Here is a 19,785-nt window from a genome sequence, read left to right on the forward strand (position 1 = left end):
GAGTTCGAGACCAGCATGACCAACATGGCAAAACCCCATCTCTAATAAAAGTATAAAAATTGGCCAGGTGTGATGATGGGTGCCTGTAATCCCAGCTACTCAGGAGGCTGAGGCATGAGAATCTCTTTAACCCAGGAGATAGAGGTTGCAGTGAGCCAAGATCACGCCACTGCACTCCAGCCTGGGTGACAAGGCGAGACTCCATCTCAGAAAAAAAAAAAAAAAGCCAAACATAGACCTTGCCTGCAGGGAGCTTATAACCCAAGTTTATAACAGTACATCTGGAACCTTGGAGGGGCGTGTGTGACTCTGGAGCTGGGATCTCATGGCCCTTGCTGCCCTGGGGTGGGGGAGGCAGGTGACCCACTATTTCTAGCCCTGCTGCAAGGTTTTCTTAGGGGAGCAGAGGCATGAAGTAGCAGGGAGGGCGGGCGGGGGGCACCCTGAGCCGGGGCCCCAGGGAGAAAGACCGGGGGCGGGGAACACCCAGGCATCCCCCCTCCCTTAACTGTAGGCAGGAGATTTTCCTTTCCATTTTTTCTTCTCTATACAACAGCAATTTAAGTTAATTAAATGTAACAATAAATTATTTCTCTCCTGCCTGAAATAATCTTTCAGTGCTCACCCACTTTTGAGGGGAAGCACTGGCTCTTTGCCTTGAGATGGGGACTGGTTGTGGCTGTCACAGAAAGAGGCTGTGGGAGGAGGGCCAGGCCCGAGGCGGGATGGGGAGAAGCCTGGGCAGTCAAGAGGGCTGAGAAAGGACCCCTGGCATCGCTGTCCTCTGTCCCTAGTCTAGTTTTACTCTGGCTGGTCTCCACCTGTGGGTGGATGGGAAAAAGGTGCCCCATGAGGGTGCCCCTCTGCTGGTACACATCTTGCAAGTCTATCCCCCACTGACCCCTCCACTTGGCACTTCTGTAGCAAGAAATTCTGCAGAAACCACACAATTGCATGTGGGGCCTGCCCTGCTCTTGTATTCAATTAGTCTGTAACTACAGATATATCCCCCGTAGGTACAGAGACGTTTCTGAAGAGTTGATTGCACCGATGCTTTATTTCTGCAAACCAGATCCCAGTATTTAAATGCAACGGCGGACCCAGCTTTTTAGAGAAATCTTCATTTATGACCTCATTTCTTTTTCGCATTTAGATTTTCTTCTCTTGCCTTTGCTTAAAATAGGCTCCACCTGAACACAATGCAAAGCAAAGCAGAGTCAGAAGGGTTGGATATTGGGATTGTGGAGCCTGCAGGACCCCAGGACCCGGGACCTTGGCCGGCAGATGGAAAGTGTGGGCTGGGGCCCTTGCCTCTGGGGTCACCAGGGAGAGCTTCGATCTTGGCCACACTGGAGAGTCAAGGGCTTCTCTGGGCCTCGAGTCAGGGTCTGCCAGAGTCTCCCAGGCCAGGGAAGGCGACGAGGCCTGGTTTCACTCTGACCTGCTGAACCGCCTCCGTGGAACAGGTGACTGTTGGCTGTCTCGCTGGGATGATGAGGGTGACGAGCTGGGATAATTCACTGCTCAGGAACCTGCCATGGTGCTCCAGGCCGACTGGATCCATCTCAGCCCAGTGTCTGAGGCCCTCCGCAGGCAGTCTGCCACACCCCCACAAGCTCAGGACCCTCCCCTTGCTGGGAGGCCCTCTCCCTCCCTCTGACAGCCACATCCACTCTGCCCGACCTCCAGCTCACCTCCCCCAGGAAGCCTGCCCTCATGGCCACAATGCTGACCCCATCTGAAACTCCGTGGTCCCCCTGCCCTCAGTCTGTGCCTCATCTTGCCATCGTCATGTATGTGTGTGTGTCTGTCTGTCCTTCCCCATCTCTTCTGAGTTCCTTTCCTTTTTTCGAAATCATGTACTTAGTCCTGGACTCTTTGAATGAAGGATCCCAGACCACCAAGGGGGTTGGAGACACCACTCAATCCAGTGGGTTTCAAACCTAAAAAGCAACTTACTTTTTAAGCAGAAAAACTCCTTCCCAAAGCAAGGCTTCCTGAGAAGGCAGAAGGACCTGGTGGAAGATGAGGAGAGGCCAGGTCCTGCCTGCGGGGCCTCCCCCAGGGCCTGGAAGGGACATCAGGAAAGCTGCTCCAGGCCAGCCCTCTGCAGTGGAGGCACATTCTGGGGCCCAGAACAGCCAAGCCATGCTGATGACCCTGCTGATGCTTGTAGGGACTTTACACTGAAGATGCAGCTCTCCTGGTTCCCCCCAAATGGCCCATCTCCCAGTGAAGTGGGTAAGAAAGACCACATTGCCCCCACTTCTCAGATGAGGAAGTTGAGTCTCAGAGGAGTCAGGTGACTCACCGAAAGCCACACAGGCAGTGGCAGGACTGCCTTGGGGCTCAGGAGAAGGTTGAGGGACCGTGTTGAAGGATGGCTTTCCAGCTGTGGCTCTGCCAAAGACCAGCGCCGTCCCTGACCCCTGGAGGCTCTGGGGACTCTCCCAAGATGAGCATCAGTGCTAGCTGTGAAAGGAGAGGGAAAACAGGCTCCCTTTTCCCTGTTCCCCAGGAACTTGTAGGAACCAGGCCTGAGATGCCTCAGCTGCCTCCAGGCCACCCCTCCCTCCCTCCAGTGGCCTTCAGGACCCTCCCCAAAAGGTTAATTACCGAATCATCACATCAAAGGAAATTGCACTTTTGTGCCTTAAAGACCAAACTGAGCTTCAGCAACACGGTTATTTATGGTCTCTAATAAGCATTTTCTGGGTGTGATTAACCTTTATACCAAAATCACACTGGGAATTGGGATGGCAGCTTCATTCCAGCCCCATTCTGTGCTGGCCCTGGGGGTGGGGTGTGGGTAGCAGCTGCAGCAGGCTGGAGCAGGCCATGTCAGAACCTGGCCCTCCACCCCCTCCACAGGCTCCTGCACCACCTTCCTCTCCCCTGCCCATCCCCTCTGCCAAGGCGCTGTCTTGACCTGCGCCTGGCCAGCCAGAAGGCGCGACTCTCCTCATGGTTCATCTCCTTGAAAGACAGCAGGAGCACCTGCTGACTGAATCCCAGCTCCTAAAAACAGTTATGTGACATTGGGCACATCAACTACCCCAGATTTAAAATGGGAGCATGATACCCGCCCAGTCTGCTTTCCCTTCCGTGCCAGGGACCCACTAGGTCTTTGGAAAATCCTTTTACAAGATGCTATAATTGAGCTGCACACACCCTTGGCCTCAGACTTTAACCTTGAAGGTTTGGCTCTTTGGTGAGTAGAGAGATTTGTAGCTGAGCTGCAAGTTTTATTTGGAGCCTTGGGGCTGCCAGGCTGGTGCACGGAAGTGAGGCATTAGCCAGTGAGTGAACCTCGTGCTCTGCCAGCTTCAGCTTCAGTGCCGTTTTGATTTTCTCTACTAGTTGGAAGATAGTAAATCACATGAAGTCTTGAAAACTTGGTTCTGAAAGGAGCGCCAGTGGCTGGGACTGGTGATGGAGTGGAGGAGCAAGAGGCATCCGAGAAAGGCCAAAAGCACTTTGGTTTGATTTCAGAGAAGATGACATGTTCAGTTCACCCCATTTACCATATGCTTCGTCTATAGTTCCCACTGTTTCAGGGTGCTAGTTGTTGGTGAGAAGTGGAGGAAGCCAAGAACCCTCCCCAGGAAAATGGTTTTCATCACACACACCAGCTGCATTTATTTGCAGATCTTCACACTGCCTGCTCCCCAGGTTAAGAATTCTCCGTTTTTTTTTTGTTTGTTTGTTTTTTTGGTTTTGTTTTTTGTTGTTTTTTGCCCAGCGTGGTGGCTCACCCCTGTAATCTCAGCACTTTGGGAGGCTGAGGCGGGCGGATCACTTGAAGTCAGGGGTTTGAGACCAGCCTGGCCAACCTGGTGAAACCTCATCTCTACTAAAAACACAAAACTTAGCTGGGCATGGTGGCAGGTCTGTAATCCCAGCTACTTGGGAGGCTGAGGCAGGAGAATTGCTTGAACCCAGGAGACAGAGGTTACAGTGAGCCGAGATCGCACCACTGCACTCTAGCCTGGGCGACAGAGCAAGACTGTCTCAAAAAACAAACAAAAAATTCTCCATTTGAAGGGCAAACAAACAACATCCTTGAAACTTTGGGGGCCTGTTCCTACCAGTGCAGTAACTGCCTGTTGATGGAGATAGAAAACCACAGTGGAGCTTGAGGAGGAGATCAGTGGATAGTGGGAGGAAAAATGCAGGAAATCTTTGGACTTTTCACGGAAGTGTGATTCAGGAATAAGGCAGAAGCCCTCACAAACCTTCCGCAGAGCAAGAGGTGGCACAGGCACAGATTCTGCTACAGAGCAGACCTTTCCGGAGAGGAAAGGTTGGTTTGGGAATTTTAAGAAGCATTTTTCTTTGCATAATGCAACACCAGTCCTCTGTGTTTAGAAAATGGCTGTGTGAACCATCACATTCAGGAGAGGGACACAAGTGTCAGGGTTCTAGGCAGCCAAAGGCAGACTAGCCCTTTGCCTGGCATTGGGCTTCGTTTTCTGACAAATCAAGATTTGCTCTGCTCCTCTGTGCACGCTAGGACATTAAGATGCGAGAATAAGAACTTATAGCCTGTTTATTTGCCATCTAATTAGCGTCTTGGGTCCTGAGTGCTTTGTGCCGAGGTGGTTTTCATGCACTTAGGCTGGTCTAAGGGCTCTACTCGTGAGCCTCACGGGCACAGGGTCTAGTGCGTATACAGAGTGCACTGGGAAAAGGGGTACATTGGAGGGAGAACTGAGCTGCTTTGCTTTGGAGGGTTGGGCAGATACTACTAAGCAGAGGGACCCTGGAACTGGCCTCTGAAGAATGCAGAGTTGACCAGGTGACCGGGGGCGGGGGATGGCACAGACTGCATGGGCAGAGGGTTGCAGACATGAAAAGGATCCCAGATACTGGGAGATGATAAGTAATTGGATGGGAATAGAACATGATGTGCCTTCAAGGTGGGGGATCTGAAAGACCAGAGCACGAAGCACAGCTTAAGCATTAGATGGATAAGTGGAATGTCAGGCAATGGGGCTGATATTGTCAAATAGGATGTCTCCAGTTTCTTTTCTTTCTTTTTTATCTATTTTATTTATTTGTTTATTTTGAGATGGAATCTTGCTCTGTTGCCCAGGCTGGAGTGCAATGGCGCGATCTCGGCTCACTGAAACCTCCACCTCCTGGGTTCAGGCAATTCTCCTGCCTCAGCCTCCCAAGTAGCTGGGATTACGGCACGCCACCATGCCCAGCTAATTTTTGTATTTTTAGTAGAGATGGGGGTTTCACCATGTTGGCCAGGCTGGTCTTGAACTCCCGACCTCAGGCGATCCGCCTGCCTTGGCCTCCCAAAGTGCTGGGATTACAGGCGTGAGCCACTGCACCTGGCCAGTGTCTCCAGTTTCTTTAATTTGCCTGTGGCTGAGCTGGCTCTGGGAGCCCTAGTTTGAGAGAGAGAGTGCATGTGTGTGTGTGTGTGTGTGTGTGTGCGCGCGCGTGTGTGCATGTGTGTGTGTTGGGAGGTGGCGTGGGCAGATGTGGGGTGGGAAACGAGGAGCGATGATTCCTAGTCCTCTTCTATAAGGGGCCTCTGGCCCTAGCATCTGAGCTGCCCCTCTCTGGGGACAGAGCCGAGCCTGGGTCCCTGCTGATTGCTGAGCGGGCAGTGCAGCTTTGTCATGAGGACACTTTGCTTTCTGCTTAGCTGGCAAGAGCCACAGGCTGGCCTGGTGGCCTCCTCCTCTCTCTGCTTCTGCGTTTTCACTTGGAAAATGAGGGTAAAGATATTTCTCCGTCTCTCTGGAGACTGTGAAGTTTAATTACTGATTAATAAAGTGTTGGAAGTTCCTTGAGGCCAGAGAGCTGAATGGGTTTGTTATCATCACTCCTGAGTCCCAGGCGTGAGTTGGCTAACCCCAGTGCCATCTTGCTGAGTGTCCCGTGTGCAGAGCACAGGATGGGGGTGTGGGGCTGGGGTTATGCTTCAGAACCTGAAGCTTGGTCCAGGGCAAAGAGACCCCTATGAGAGTACCAGCAAGGGAATGGAGTGAACAAAGCCACTACAAACTCAGGCACTACCGACTCAGGGAACCATGTGGGTGAGTCATGGGTAGTGGGGACCAGGCTCTGATGAGGAGTGGGCACTATTCCCCTGGACCTTGGAATGTGGGAGAAAGGGGAGCAGAGACTGCCTTCATCATCGAGACAGGGGTGGGAGGGAGTGGGTACCGTGAAAGGGGGTGGCCCTGGTGGGGTGGGGTGGGGTGAGATAAGGGAGAACATTCCCGGCAGGTGAACATGGAAAAGGCAGGTCAGTTTGCTTCTAAGGACAGGGAGAAGGTCCTGAGATCCGAAAAGGGTGAGTGGAGAGGAGTCCAGGGAAGAGAGGATGGACAGCCCTGGAGGGTACGGGGCGGGCAGGGACGGAGGGATGGAGTCTGGCTTGGGAAGACAGCGCATGAGCAGGGCCCGACTGGAGTGAAGCAAGTGAGGCATTTCCTCAAGCCCACCCCAGACGGAGGTGCCAGCAACCTCCGTAATCACAATAGATAATTTTTTTTTTTTTTTGAGATGGAGTATTACTCTGTCGCCCAGGCTGGAGTGCAGTGGCGCGATCTCGGCTCACTACAACCTCAACCTCCCGGGTTCAAGCAATTCTTCTGCCTCAGCCTCCCGAGTAGCTGGGATTACAGGTGCCCGCCACCATAGCTGGCTAATTTTTGTATTTTTAGTAGAGACGGGGCTTCACCATGTTGGCCAGACTGGTCTTGAACTCCTGACCTCAAGTAATCTGGCCTCCCAAAGTGCTGGGATTACAGGCATGAGCCACTGCACCCGGCCATGATAGATAATATTTTAATATCATTACTGACTTTTTCCCTTTTTGCCCCAAGCTCCAACATGGCCCAGCACTGTTACTGAGCCTATCTTTCCTTTAAAAAGTTTTTGATATTTTGCTCATCATAGATTTTTTGGCGTTAATCTTTATTTAAAAAAAAAATTATGTTAAAATATTCTGTATCTTGACAACTAAGATTTTCGATGCTCCCTTCACTTTTCCACTCACCACGTGGAGTCCCGGCCCCTCGCGAGAAGGCTGCGTGCTGCCTGGGCTGGCTGCCGACCTGCTTCTAGCCTACACCCTAGCCTAGCAGCTTTGCTCACCAAGGGACTTGACAAGCCCCTACCTCTCTCCCGATCTTATTTTCCTGCTGTGAAATCCTAAGCTGGCTTCCAGAGCTAAGGGTCTGTGTCTGAGGCTCTGTAGTGAAATTTGCAGTTGGTACAGAAATGGGCCGGGGCTGAGACACCTGGCCATGGGGTTGGGGGCCTCAGAAGGAGCAGACCCCAAGAAGAAACAGCAGAGAAGTGATGAAGAGAGCAGCCTCCCATGAGGCCTCTCGGGCTTCAGGCTCACCACCCTGTCTGGGAACTCTGCTGGTGGCCGGGCACCCAGCTCCCCACAGCCAGAGGGAAGGACCGGTTACAGTGCTCCCCTCTCCCTGCCCCTCACTCATGCTTCTTAACCCCTTTTGAATCAAATCCCAGGGGAAACAGCCACCTCTTCTCCAACAACTAAATAAAAACCACTAAGTTCAGATCAGTTAACATATCCTTCTTGAGTGCCTATTGTATACCAGAAACACAATGTCATTCATTCATTTCTTCAGCAAAATTGAGTGCAATGAACAAGATCCCTGCCCCCACAGAGCATGCAGGGCTATTTAAAGGACTTCTACATACATACATCATGTAAGCTTAAAGGGGGTGAGACAGGCCATTTTTACAGGTGAGGACACTGAGGCACAGAGAGGTCAAGTCACCTGCTCATGGCAACACAGCGTAATGGGGGGCTGGACACTCGGCCTCTCTCTTGACTCTAACCCTGTCGGGAGGGGGGTAATGCGATGGTTGTGTGGGTGGGTTTAGTTGAAGAAGGGGCAGCCCTCCAGGTATAGGGCCTATGCCACTCCCTTCCCAACTGGGCTAAAATTCTGGAAGCAGAGTGACACGGAGCCTTCAGGGAGGTTAAAGGGCCAAGGTCTGCCCTAGAATAGGGTGTCCATCTTTCCAGACACATTTATCCCTTACCTCTCTGTGCCTCAGTTTCCTCATCTGCAAACAGGCACAGCCACACCAGCCCCAGGGAAAATTTAGTGCCATGGCAGATGTACAAGAGCTTGATAAATGGTGAGGCACAATTTGTGATGATGGATAATTAGGCAGGCGGGGATGAGGGCCCAGGAAACAGTTCACAAAACAAGAGGCCAGCTCTGGAGGAAAGGAGGGAAGTGAGTGCACGCATGGGGATCTGTGAAGCCGTGGTGGTCAGCGGGCCGGTGGGAGGGGGTGTGTGTGTGTGTGCGCACGTGCACACGTATATATGGTGGGAGACCGTTGGACCATGTTCAGGATCCCATGGGGGTGGAGGTGGCTTCCTCTGGCAGCACACAGCCCCTAGGGGTAACATTCGCCTCTTCCCTAGGAGCCCGGGATCCTGATCCTGTCAGCTTCCCCGCCAGGCCCCTCCCTGAGCAGGGCAACTCCAGACCCTCCAGGCGGAGAGGACCCAGAAGGAGGAGAGAGGAGATGAGGGGCGGGTGTCTGGGAAGCAACTGGATGTGTGACAGGGCGGGAGGGGAGGCAGGCAGGTGCAGTGTCACCCCTGCAGTTTTCCTGGGTGATGGAGCAACACGCTCATGGCTCATGGCACCTGCCTAATGTGTCCTTCGCCTCCTGTGCCTGCAGGCCCTTCTTCTTCTGGGGCTGAACCCCGTCTCTGCCTCCCTCCAGGACCAGCACTGCGAGAGCCTGTCCCTGACCAGCAACATCTCAGGTGAGTCCCCTCAACCCCCTCCTGCAAGATTCCTGGTCACCACAATGCCCCCCACCCCAGGTATCCCAGAGCCTGCACACAGAACCGTGCCCTAAGGCAGGATTCGCAGAGTCATTTCCTCTCCAGGGCTCCAAGCAATTCTTCACATCTCCACCGAGTGCCGTGTTGAGAAGGATCCTGAGGTTGGGTGTAAGGTTGGTGGGGAAGAGCTGCAGTTGGTTAGTAGCACCTGCCGTGGGCACAGGAGTTTGCAGCAAGGATTGTGAGTAGTTATCTTCCCTGCTTTAGGGTGGGCACAGGGGAAGGTATCCCAGCCCTTGCTGCTGAGTTGTGACTTGGGGAGGCATCAAGGGAGGAAGAAAGGCTGCCACAGTCTGCGACTAAAAATGCCCAGGGCGTAATACTCCATGGTGCTAACCCGTGCCAGGCACTGATCAAGGACTGGAGCTGTATTAACCCAGTTTGCACAGTGTCCCTCTGAAGTAGGTGCTGTTGTCCCCATTTTACACTAAGAAAACTGAGGCACAGAGAACTAGTAAGCTCCAGAGCCCTGAGTGGAGCATGGGCAGCCCAGCTTCTGGTTGTGGTCTCCAGCGCCGTGCTCTGTATCTCTCCAATAGAAAAGGCAGCATGGCTGCAAATATTATTAATATCTGTGTCACTTTACCATTTACAGAGTGCTTTTGCATAATCATCTCATTTCATCCTCACAAGAGTGTAAAGCCCAACATATGTACAGTTGAGGAAACTGAGGCATGGGAGAGTTACATAATCCCCATGGCACTGCGTGGCCAGTACGTGGCAGTGACTGGGACCCAAATCTAGGTGTTTGGGCTGCCAAGGGCATGTCTTTTAAAACTTTGGGTGTGGTCCTGGGCATGGCTGCTGCTGGGCAAAAATGGAGAGGGTCCCTGCACCTGAGTGTCTTTGGAAGGCTTGTGGACCTTCTATTTAAGTCTTCAAGCCTCTCCTTGATTCACACCAACTCTTTGATGAAGCACCGACTACACAGCAGGCCCCACGCAGGGCACTGGGGGAAACAAGAGGGGCTCACAGTCTAGTCTGGGTGTCGAATCCACAAATGCACGTGCGATGAGGCAGAGTGCAAGACGCATGCTAGCAAAGAAACAGACGCAAGTGTCTGCAGGCAGGCAGGAGGCCTTCATTTCTGAAGCTGGCTCTGTGGGGACAGGAGGCCTCCACAACTCAAGGCAGCTGCTTCCTGGCCAGCTGTTCCTTCACTAGGGAGAGCCTGGGGGCAGAGGAACAAGCCCTGGCCTTGGAGAAGGCACACTGGGTTCCTGTGCTGGCTCACAGAAGGTGCCTGGTCATGTCCTGACTAGGGGCAGGTACTGGTAGCCACAGGGATGAGCATACCCTCAACCCCTCTTGAACCTCACCTTGCCCAAGTGTAGAGGGATGGGGGGCTGTTACCTGCCCCAAGTATCTCTTATGAGATTGAATGCACTAAGTTTTATGGCAATATTTCACAAACTGTAAACTGTAGAGTGTCATGCCAGTACTAGGTTTGGTTTGGTTTGGTTTTAGAGGTGGGACCTCGCTCTATCACCTAGGCTGAAGTGCAGTGGCACAATCATAGTTTAGTGCAGCCTCAGTCTTCTGAGCTCAAGGAATCCTCCTCTCTCAGCCTCCTGAGAAGCTAGGACTACGTGCACACCACCACGCCTGGCCTAATTTTTTTAAATTGTTTTGTAAAGACAGGGTCTCTGTTGCCCAGGCTGGAGTGCAGTGGCACAATCATAGCTCACTGCAGCCCAGATCTGGGCTCAGCCTCAGCAGGCTTTTTTTAAAAAGGCTTACTGTATAGCTGGAATGAAGGGAAGGTACTTGCCAGGAATTGCTCATAATGATGGAGGGAGCAGGGAGGCTAGGCAGGGGTGATGCAAATCCAGGGAGGCTTCCTGAAGGAGGAAGTTTCAAGGTGAATATTAAGACACTGTTAGTATGAACTGGCAGAAAAGAGCCAGTGCTGTGAGCTACAGCAGGAGGTGAGCAAGGACCAGTAGGTGGGTTTGGCAGAAGGACAAGGGAGAAGTGAGGAGGGAGGAGTGGGAAACCGAGAAGGTATTGGGAGCCCAGAGCATCTGGCTGCAAAGTAAGTTAAGCTGTGCTTGGGGAATGGGGAAGTAAGTTCTTGAGCATGAATCTGGAGTTCTAGGAGAGAGAGATGGGGAGGGAGGAGAGCAGCTCAGAGGCTGGACCTGAGGGGAAAGGCCCGATCCCCAGCCCTCCCCACGCTCTGGCGCCAGGTTGGGCTCTATCAACTTGTTCGTTATGCTCAGGAGGAGAGACATCCCTGAGCCCACGAAGGTGTCACCTGTCCTTGGAGCCAGCAGGCCATGATGAATAGCGTTCATTCCCTGGTGATTTGTACTCCGTGCCCGTGCCCCCAGCCCAGCCCAGCCTGCCTGGCCGCATGGCACGCTATCCGTCACCCTCCACAGTGGCCTCTGATAATGGGCCATTTGTCTTCTGACTTGGAGACCTACCCAGACCGACGGGCACTGGTAGAGACAGATGGTGAGGGTGGGGCGGAGGGGCGAGACAGATGGATGGGCGTCTGGCCGGGGCAGCTGGCACTGAGCCAGGGCCTTTGGGGGGCCTTTCACGTGCCTCACGCCAGGAACTAGGAGAGAGTGGGTGCCCAGGGCTGAGGCCTATCGTGGCAGACCACAGACTTGGCGACTCATAAAATCATGGCATGAGTATGACAATGCCAGGAGGTAACAGAATTATTTACTAATGACATCACAGACAAATAGAATCTGAGTTGACAATTACCTGGGGTCATCAGTTCTCATCTCTGGTCTTAAGGTAGTGAATGATAATTAATAATAGCTAGGCCAGGCACGGTGGCCCACGCCTGTAATCCCAGCACTTTGGGAGGCCGAGGCGGGTGGATCACTTGAAGTCAGGTGTTCGAGACCAGCCTGGCCAACATGGTGAAACCCCGTCTCTACTAAAAATAAAAATAAAAAATTAGCCGGGCTTGGTGGCGGGCACCTATAATCCCAGCTACTCAGGAGGCTGAGGCATGAGAATCGCTTGAGCCTGAGAGGCCGAGGTTGCAGTGAGCCGAGATCACACCACTGCACTCCAATCTGGGCGACAGAGCGAGACTCTGTTTCAAATAATAATAATAATAATAACAGCTAATATTTATTTAGTGCCCACTGTGTGTTGGACACCATTCCAAGTGCTTTAATCTCATTCAATCATTACAATACGATAGTCAGGAATATTTTTATCCACACTTTACAGTAGAGGAACCTAAGGCTCAGAGAAGTTAAATCAGTTGCCCAAACGCACTAAGCAGTTACTAAGCAGTGGCTGCAAGATACAAACCATGTGGGCCTGACTTCAGATTTTGCCACCAGCACCGCGTTATGTGGCCACTCAGAGCCAGGGTGCCCAGGGCCCGGTGTAGTCAGCCGTCTAGGAGTGCAGTGCCACCCCTGCAGTTTTCCATACCCACACTAGGTTTGCACATGGCCCCATATTCTCCTCCATGCCTCCTATATGCCTGGCACTGTACTAGCTGCTGGGAAGGCAAAAGTGATGAGCCCACAAAGCCGCAGGACAGGAGGGCCATCCACTTGTCCTGATGGATCACACACCCTACACAGGCATCTTTCTTCTCTGCCCATCCAAAGAGAAGGCAGCTCAGCAATGAGGTGGCCAAGCAAAGACCAGGTTTCTGCCACACTCTCCATGCCAGGGGACCCAGGCAGAGGCCCTGCCCATTCATCCCACAGCACATTCCTCTGACTGGGCAAGAATGTGTGTTTCACAGGCTGCCCTTGGGCCACCTGGCTGCTCCCCCTCTGGACAGCCTGGGCTGAGTCCCCCTCCTGGGTTTAAGCCAAATAGGGGGAAGGGCTTCCCAGCCACAGGGCTGCTGCCAAGTGCCCACCTCCAGAAGCCGCTGATGGGAGACCCGACGTAACTGGGACAGAGCCAGGTTCCAGCTTCCTCTGAAGTTATCCACTATGGGTGGATCTGCCAAGCACGTGTGGACCCTGAGCCTGATGGGAGGCAAACTGTGTAACCTACTTGGGGGAAGAAGCCAGTGCCCGATTGTGCACAGCATTAAATAGGCCACCTTCAAAGGGTTCTTACCTGTTCATTAAAGCAGCCCTCCCAGGACCCTGACCTGGCAGGGTTTCTTCCCTGGCGGGTGGGAGCCCTCCCACCTGTCCTCTGCTCTCCCTTTGCAGGGATTTCAGGCAGTCTGACCAGAATGCAGGCCCCACGCATTTGTTCTGTGCATGTGTGGGGAAGGAGGAAGATATAGGACCGGTTTTTGCATTACTTTAGCCCACTTGACTCCCACAGCTCACCCCCCAACCTAAAGGCCTGTGGTGACTAGGGCTGGTGAGTGGGTTGGTTCTACTTCCACATCCCCAACCAGGAAAGACCCTGAAGGCATCTACCCGCCCCGTGAATGAAGGAGTGAGCCGCAGACTGATAGGAACGTTGACACCTCAGACACACCAAGCACACACCTGCTCCGGGGCCCTTGTACTTGCAGTTGCCTCTGCCGAGAACACTTTCCCCCCAGGTTTTCTCCCTCACTTCCTTTAGGTATCTGCTTAAATGGTAGTGCTTTAGAAGCCACCACACTAAAATAGCACCTCTGTCAGCCTTTATCTCTTTGCACTGCTTAGTTTTTGTCCATAGTATTTCTCACTGGTTAACAGAAATGTATGTGTGTGTTTGCTGCCTCTCCACTAGAATGTAAGCACCATGAGAACAGGGCATTTATTTTATTCATTATTATATCCCAAGCCCCTTGAACATTTCTTAGGTAGTCAGTAAATAACAGCTGTCTCTTGGTATCCATGGGGGACTGGTTCCAGAACTCTCCATGAATATCAAAATGCAGGGATGCCCAAGTCACTGATATAAAATGAAGTAGTATTTGCATATAACCTGTGCACATCCTCCTGTATACTTTAAATCACCTCTAGATTATTTCTAATACCTAATACAATGTAAACGTTATATAAACATAAATAGTTGTTATACTGTACTGTTTAGGGAATAATGACAAGAAAAAAGTCTGTACGTGTTCAGTACACTTTTCCCCAAAACCTATGGATATGGAGAAACAACTGTACTTGTTAAATAAAGAGCAAAGTCACTATTCCTTAATTTACCAGGAGAGGCACTGTGGGACAGGGAGCTGTCAGGAGGCGTTGGCACCGAACAGCACCTCTGCCTTTGTGCAGCTGGCTGGTAAATTGGCTTGGCTATTTGCAAGGTTGGATTACTCTGGTCCAAATTCCTCCTCATCCCAGGACTATGACAGCTGAGTGGGAAAATACCTCCACCTGCCAGGACAGCAGAAGAGGTCAGGCTTTTGTGGCACTGGGACTGGAGGGAGGGGACATTGGCCCAAGAATCAGAAGGTCCTTGAGGTCCTTATAGCCATCAAGCTGAGTGACACAGAAACTGACTTCCTGCCTTCTCCCCTTCCCAGCTAGGGGATAGACACCCTCTCTGTCCCCAGCACCTGTGAAATGATCTTTCTCTGTGCCTCCTTCTCCTGACTTTCCACCTGCCTCTCCCTATTTCTTCCTTAGTGTCTTCTCCCTCTTCTTTCCTCTGTCTCCCCACCTCTCTCCTGGCCCACTTGGCCTCCCACCTCCCTCCCTCTCCGCCTGTTTTCTCCTCCTCATTGTAGTCGGGTGGCTTAAATGAGTGGCATGAATTAAGTCATGCAAAGCGCCTTTCACAGTGCCTGGTATATATTATAGTAGTGTCCAACAAATATTCCCCCTCAAGTCCTATACACAATTTCCCTTCTGAGGCCTTGTCCCTACCGGATCCCAGGGACACCCCCCGCTACTCTCCCCCACTCTCCTCCTCCCTGGACTCGGTGTTCGCAGGACGCAGGACGGCGATCTGAAATCCTTATGGGGATTTCAGACACAGAGACACTAAGGCCCAGAGAGGGCAGGACCCCGAGGCGTTGTGGGAAGGCACCGAGCCCACAAGGCAGTCCCAGGCCGGAAAGTCCAGTGGACAGTGCCAACTGGCCAGGAGCGTGGCGCCTGAGGCCCTGTCCTGCTGCCTCCTCCCTGCCCTTGACCTCTAGGTCCCCTCCCTTCTAACTCCACTCTGCTGCTGAGGCCCTGGCGCCTTTGGCCATGTCCCCCCGCCCCTGACCCCACACCCCCCACCCCAAGCCCCTGACCCAGCGGGAGCGCTGACCTTTCACTCGGGGAAGGGGGAACTTTTGTCTCCTCGCCTCTTCATTTGGCTTCTCCTCCCCGTTCTTGCAGCCTCTCTCTCCCTTTCTTCCCGTCTCACACAGACTTTCAATTCCTTCCAGGATTTTCTGGGCTCTTAATGTAAAGGTCGCCACCGATGCTGTGTCCCGGGCACCCCCTCTACGCATCCTTATGAGCTGCGGGGGCCAGGAGGGAGGGGGAGGCGCGGCGCTGCTGGGGAACTGGAGTCAGCTCTACGATCGAGGGGCAGCTGCCCAGATCAGGGCCAGCTGTGCAGCTGTGGGCAGCACCCTGAGCTGGCATCAAAAGATGAGCGTTGAAAATCCACTCCTGTCTCAGTGTCTTTGGTTACTGATTGTCTTGGAATAAGCCATTTGACCACTTTGGCCTCAGTTTTCTTATCTGTAAAACAAGAGAGAATAAGCACCCATGGTGGCATAGTAGGTGGCTGGGAACCGTACCACAGAGGAGAGGCAAATGGCTTCTGACCTGCCCACCCCTTGAAGGTCTCCATGTCCCTGGCCAGCTGTGGACGAGGTCAGGCCTTTGGTTAGAGCCCTTAGAGCTCCCAGGAGTGGCCGGTGCAGGTCCTCTAGGCCAGAAGGCCCATCCTGAGTGGCTGGCTTCTGCTTCAACCCTGGCCTGGTCCTGGCTGTGGCTGGTGCCCAGTCCTTTCCTGCCCTCCATGCCTTGCGAAAGCAAGGCGCAAGAAGACTGGCCGGGGAAGGGAAGAAGGGAGGGCAGGTGCCACACTGACGGAGAGGGTGTGTTCCGTGTGTTCATTCCAGATGCTGCCACATGGAACATCACATTGAAGCCTAGCTCACTAGATACTGTGGATGAATGGGTGAGGAGTGAAAGAGCAAGCTACTGAGGAAGGTACAATGGTGCCATTAAATGAGATGGCATATGTCATGCAGCTGACATGTGCCCGGCACACAGTCAGCCCTCAACAAACGCTGCTCCCTTCCTGCTGTCCCCTTAACTGTCCCTCACCCCCGTGACTGACTCACAACGTGGCGTAATGGAAAGAGCACTAGATTTAGAGTCCAAAATACCTGCCTATGAGTCTTAGTTCTTTCACCCATTGACCCATGACCTTGGAAAAGTCACCTGACTTCCCTGGGCCTCAGTTTCTTCATCTGTAAAAAGGAAATAACCACATTGCCAGATGTATGAAGATCAAACGAAACAGATGAAGAAGAGCTTTGAAACAGCAGGGCGTGGCCGCTATACGATCCTCCCCTCCCCATGGCCGCATGCTCCCAGCTCTCCCCCCAAGTCTCTGTGCCCGGGCTCAACACTGTCAGCAGGATCCAGGACAGGTTAAAATCCCAGCCTGGCACGCCCTTGCCTCAGATGGCCCTGCTTCATCACTCCACTGCTTCCACCGCCACTCCGTGATAACATCCACAGAGACTCCGCTGTGGCACAGCACCTGGGCTTGGCCCACTCCAGCCGCCTGGCCCGCAGTCACCTCGTGTCCATTAAGCCCCAATCCAGATTTCTTTCTCTTTCAATTAAGCCACTTGGCCTGAAGGCCTCTGCCCCTTGAGTCCTGATTTGCACAAATGCCCTATGAATAGCTTTGATTAGAAAGAAAAACCAGCATTTGGTACAAGTGCTGCTCGGCACTGCCCTGAGTCCAACGGGGAAAGGAAGCCAATTTAACCCAGTGCTGTTTCCTGAGAGATTGGGGACAAGCTAATTTGGGGAGGAGATGGCAGGCAGCCCCAGCCAGGGCTTGGCAGCTGCTAAGGCCTCGGCCCAAGCCTGAAGAGGCTGCCCCCACCCGCGCTGGCTCATGGTTCCTGGCCCTCCCTGGCTTGTCTGTCCACTCTTGTGCCAATTCTAGGTTATTAACCTGGGGACACGGGCTCAAAAGGACTGGTGTGCCAGCCTCACTCAGAGGGAGGCACTAAAAGGCAGGGAAAGAAGGGGCAGCCTCGGGGGGGTGCCAGGACTGTGCCAGCCCCCACCCTTTGGAGGCCATATCTACCCTCCCCTGCTGAAGTGTCACTGGGCCTCAACTCTGCCCCAACATCCTCTCTCTCCCGTGCACTCTCTCTGTCTCCTCCAAAAAGCAAATATTTGGAAGGGGCCTTTGACTTCCTCTTTCTAGTTCAGATGTTTATATCTCTTTGAGTCACAGACCCCTTTGAGAATCTAATGAAAGCCATGGACCCATTTCCCCATTAAAATGCATGTATACACCAATATTTTCATTACATTCAGGGTCTCTGCGAACTGTTGAAGTTTCCGGTGGGCTGAGATTAAGAATTTCTGATCTGGTTCAACCACTTTATTTTATTATAGATGAAGACAAGACACTAAGGCCCAGAGAGGGCAAGTGACTTGCCTATGATCTCACAGCAAATTAGTGGCACAGCCCATTCTGAAGCCGTGGGCCCAGACTCCCAGTTCAGTGTCCTTTCCACTCCCCCAGATGGTGTCTCCCTGCCTTTCCTCTCCATAGCTCACTTCTCCGTCAATCCTGTCCTAGGGCCCTGCACAGAACAAAGTACACACGACATATGGTCAGTAAGTGTGGTTAACAAGCCAGCCGGAAGAAGGAACAGGCCAGCCGGAAGAAGGAACAGGCCAGCCGGAAGAAGGGCCAACTTCATTTAGCTGGTTCTTCCCTGCAGGGCCAGGGTAGATGTGGTTTGATTGCAGAGACATGTGAGGGGCTGGATCAGTGGTTGGATGGGTCTGTTCCAGGGTGTTCCTGTGACGTCTCAGAGCTCCAGGCTATCACCATGTGAGGGACCAAGAGAAGTGTCCTTAGGCTACAGAGCAGGGGACCAGAAGCATGCCCAGGCTTCCTCTAAATGCCAGGACCTTAGCTTTTAACACCACCTCCAGCCATCTCTGTTCCTCCTCTGCTCTGGAACCCATGCTGGCTCCCTAGTACCATAGCATCAGATTCAGATTTCTTCCCCTTGTGTCTTCTTTGCATAGGATGAGCTCATTTCTGCACTGGTCATTGTTGTCATCCTGTCCCTAGTTGGTGTGAGTGGGAACGAGTGGGGAGGTGGGCAGAACTCTGGAATGTCCTCTGCCTGCCTGGGGCCTTGGCCGGATATCTTGCTGTGCCTTACCAGCCGTCTCTGCCCCCAGGACTGCAGTGCAACGCATCCGTGGACCTCATTGGCACCTGCTGGCCCCGCAGCCCTGCAGGGCAGCTAGTGGTTCGGCCCTGCCCTGCCTTTTTCTATGGTGTCCGCTACAACACCACAAGTAAGGAAGAAGTGGAGGGTGGACCATCTGCTGGGAGGTGGGACAGGATGGGGAGAGCTTGGAGGTGGGGGAAGTAAGAATGACGATGGCAGTTAACAGTAATACCTCTTGTGGGGATCGCCCCTGTTTTCCAAAGGTCATCGCTGTATTCTCCCGGGTGCCCTGTGCTCATTACTGGTGATTCTCACAACACCCTTGCAAGTCACTATCACGCCTCCTATAACTAAGGCCCCTGGGGCTCAGGGAGGTTAGGGAACTTGCCCCATTGGCAGCTGGTAAGGGGTGAAGCTGGAATTTGCATCCACTCTGTCTGGCACCTTCTTCTGCCATTAAACTTCAGGTTAGTCTGTTTGGGCCTACTGTAATACCGTGAAGCAGGGCAGGAATGATCTGAGCCCCAGCTGTGTGAATGAGAACCCTGAGTCGAGAGGTTCTGAGGCCTACCCCGGGCCCTCCAGCCAGGAGGCAGGGGACCCAGAGTTTTAGATGCACAGGCACGGGCTCAACTTGCATCCTGGATTTGTAGGTGGAGTGGGGACAGGACGGGGTTGACCCAGGGTCCGTCGGATACTTGATCCTCATGTAAACACCTGGCTCCCCGGAGGCCCGAAACCCCCACGGCCGGGCTTTGCAGCTCCCTGCTATTTCGCCTGCCACTCTCAGAATTAATTTGCCCTCCCCTGTCAATGAGTCAGGTCCCCGCTTATCAAGAGAGCAACAGCTGCAGGTCAGGGGCCCTAACCTACCTGAGGGGAGGCTGGGGGCCTGATCCCTGCAATTGGGGCCTCCTGTGTGCACCCTTGGGTCCTGGTGGTCTTGAACTCAGAGTCCCAAGAGGGCACAGGGGTGAGCCCAGACACCATGTAGTTTACTCCAAGACTCACTGTGTGACCTCCCAGCCCATTGTGGCCCCTCATCTGGCCCTCAGCCCCTCATCTGAGGATGGAGAGGGCTGGATGGCTTGGCTTCTAAGATGTCTTCCAGCTCCGAACTCCCAAATTCCTTCTTCTGCCCCTCTTTCCTCTACCAGATGGATTTGGGGAGTTAAGGTTGGGGGCTACAGCAGAGGAGTGGGAAGACCCAGCCAGAGAGTGACTCCCCAGGGAGTGACCTGGGAGGCCAGGGCAGGACAGGAGGCTGGGGCAGCCAGATCTAGCAGCCTCGTTTGTCTGTGCCATGTCCTGGCCATGGGAGGGACTCGGGAGAGGGAGAAGACACACTGGGAGGGGCTTGGGGACCGAGGGGAGGAAGTGCAGAAAGGAAGAAGGGCCTCTTGGCCAGGTCAGTCCAAGGGGTGCACAGTTGGCCAGCCCCCAATATAGTCAGGCCCATTTTGTAATAAGGAAATTGAGGCACAGAGAGGCTACTAACCTATTGGAGGTCACAGAGCCTGGAGGCAGGGTCACAGCCCAGGGACGATAACTCTCACGATGCTGGGGGCTGAGTCCTTCTGGAGCCCCTAGGAAGGAGGCAGCATCTGCACATCAGAGGAGC

The 19,785-nt window shown here is 53.3% G+C and overlaps 1 protein-coding gene and 1 long non-coding RNA gene across 11 annotated transcripts in view; one reads left to right on the forward strand and one right to left on the reverse strand.

The window, feature by feature from the left end:
• The window catches only part of CRHR1 (corticotropin releasing hormone receptor 1), a 53,249-nt gene that overhangs the window by 15,115 nt on the left and 18,349 nt on the right, over positions 1-19,785 (forward strand). For 5 of the 9 annotated variants that reach the window (XM_058445093.1, XM_058445097.1, XM_032163950.2 and 2 more), the window contains 2 exons: positions 8,707-8,794; positions 18,172-18,291. In XM_058445093.1, the coding sequence (XP_058301076.1) occupies positions 8,707-8,794; positions 18,172-18,291 (208 nt within the window). Of the gene's footprint in view, positions 1-8,704; positions 8,795-8,920; positions 9,057-15,839; positions 15,931-18,171; positions 18,292-19,785 lie in introns of those variants that run through there. The other 4 variants (XM_058445095.1, XM_058445096.1, XM_032163956.2 and 1 more) reach the window with 4 other exon arrangements.
• Positions 1,052-15,809, reverse strand: LOC131384368 (uncharacterized). Of its 2 annotated transcripts, XR_009215157.1 has the most exons (4): positions 11,305-15,809; positions 1,960-2,472; positions 1,442-1,598; positions 1,052-1,190 (listed from the first exon to the last, which is right to left on the reverse strand). It is a non-coding gene; the product is annotated as an uncharacterized LOC131384368 (long non-coding RNA). The 2 variants fall into 2 exon arrangements; XR_009215156.1 differs by having other exon boundaries at positions 1,052-1,598.

Source organism: Hylobates moloch, unplaced genomic scaffold, assembly GCF_009828535.3.
Source record: "Hylobates moloch isolate HMO894 unplaced genomic scaffold, HMol_V3 SCAFFOLD_10, whole genome shotgun sequence".
NCBI classification, from domain to species: Eukaryota; Metazoa; Chordata; class Mammalia; order Primates; family Hylobatidae; genus Hylobates; species Hylobates moloch.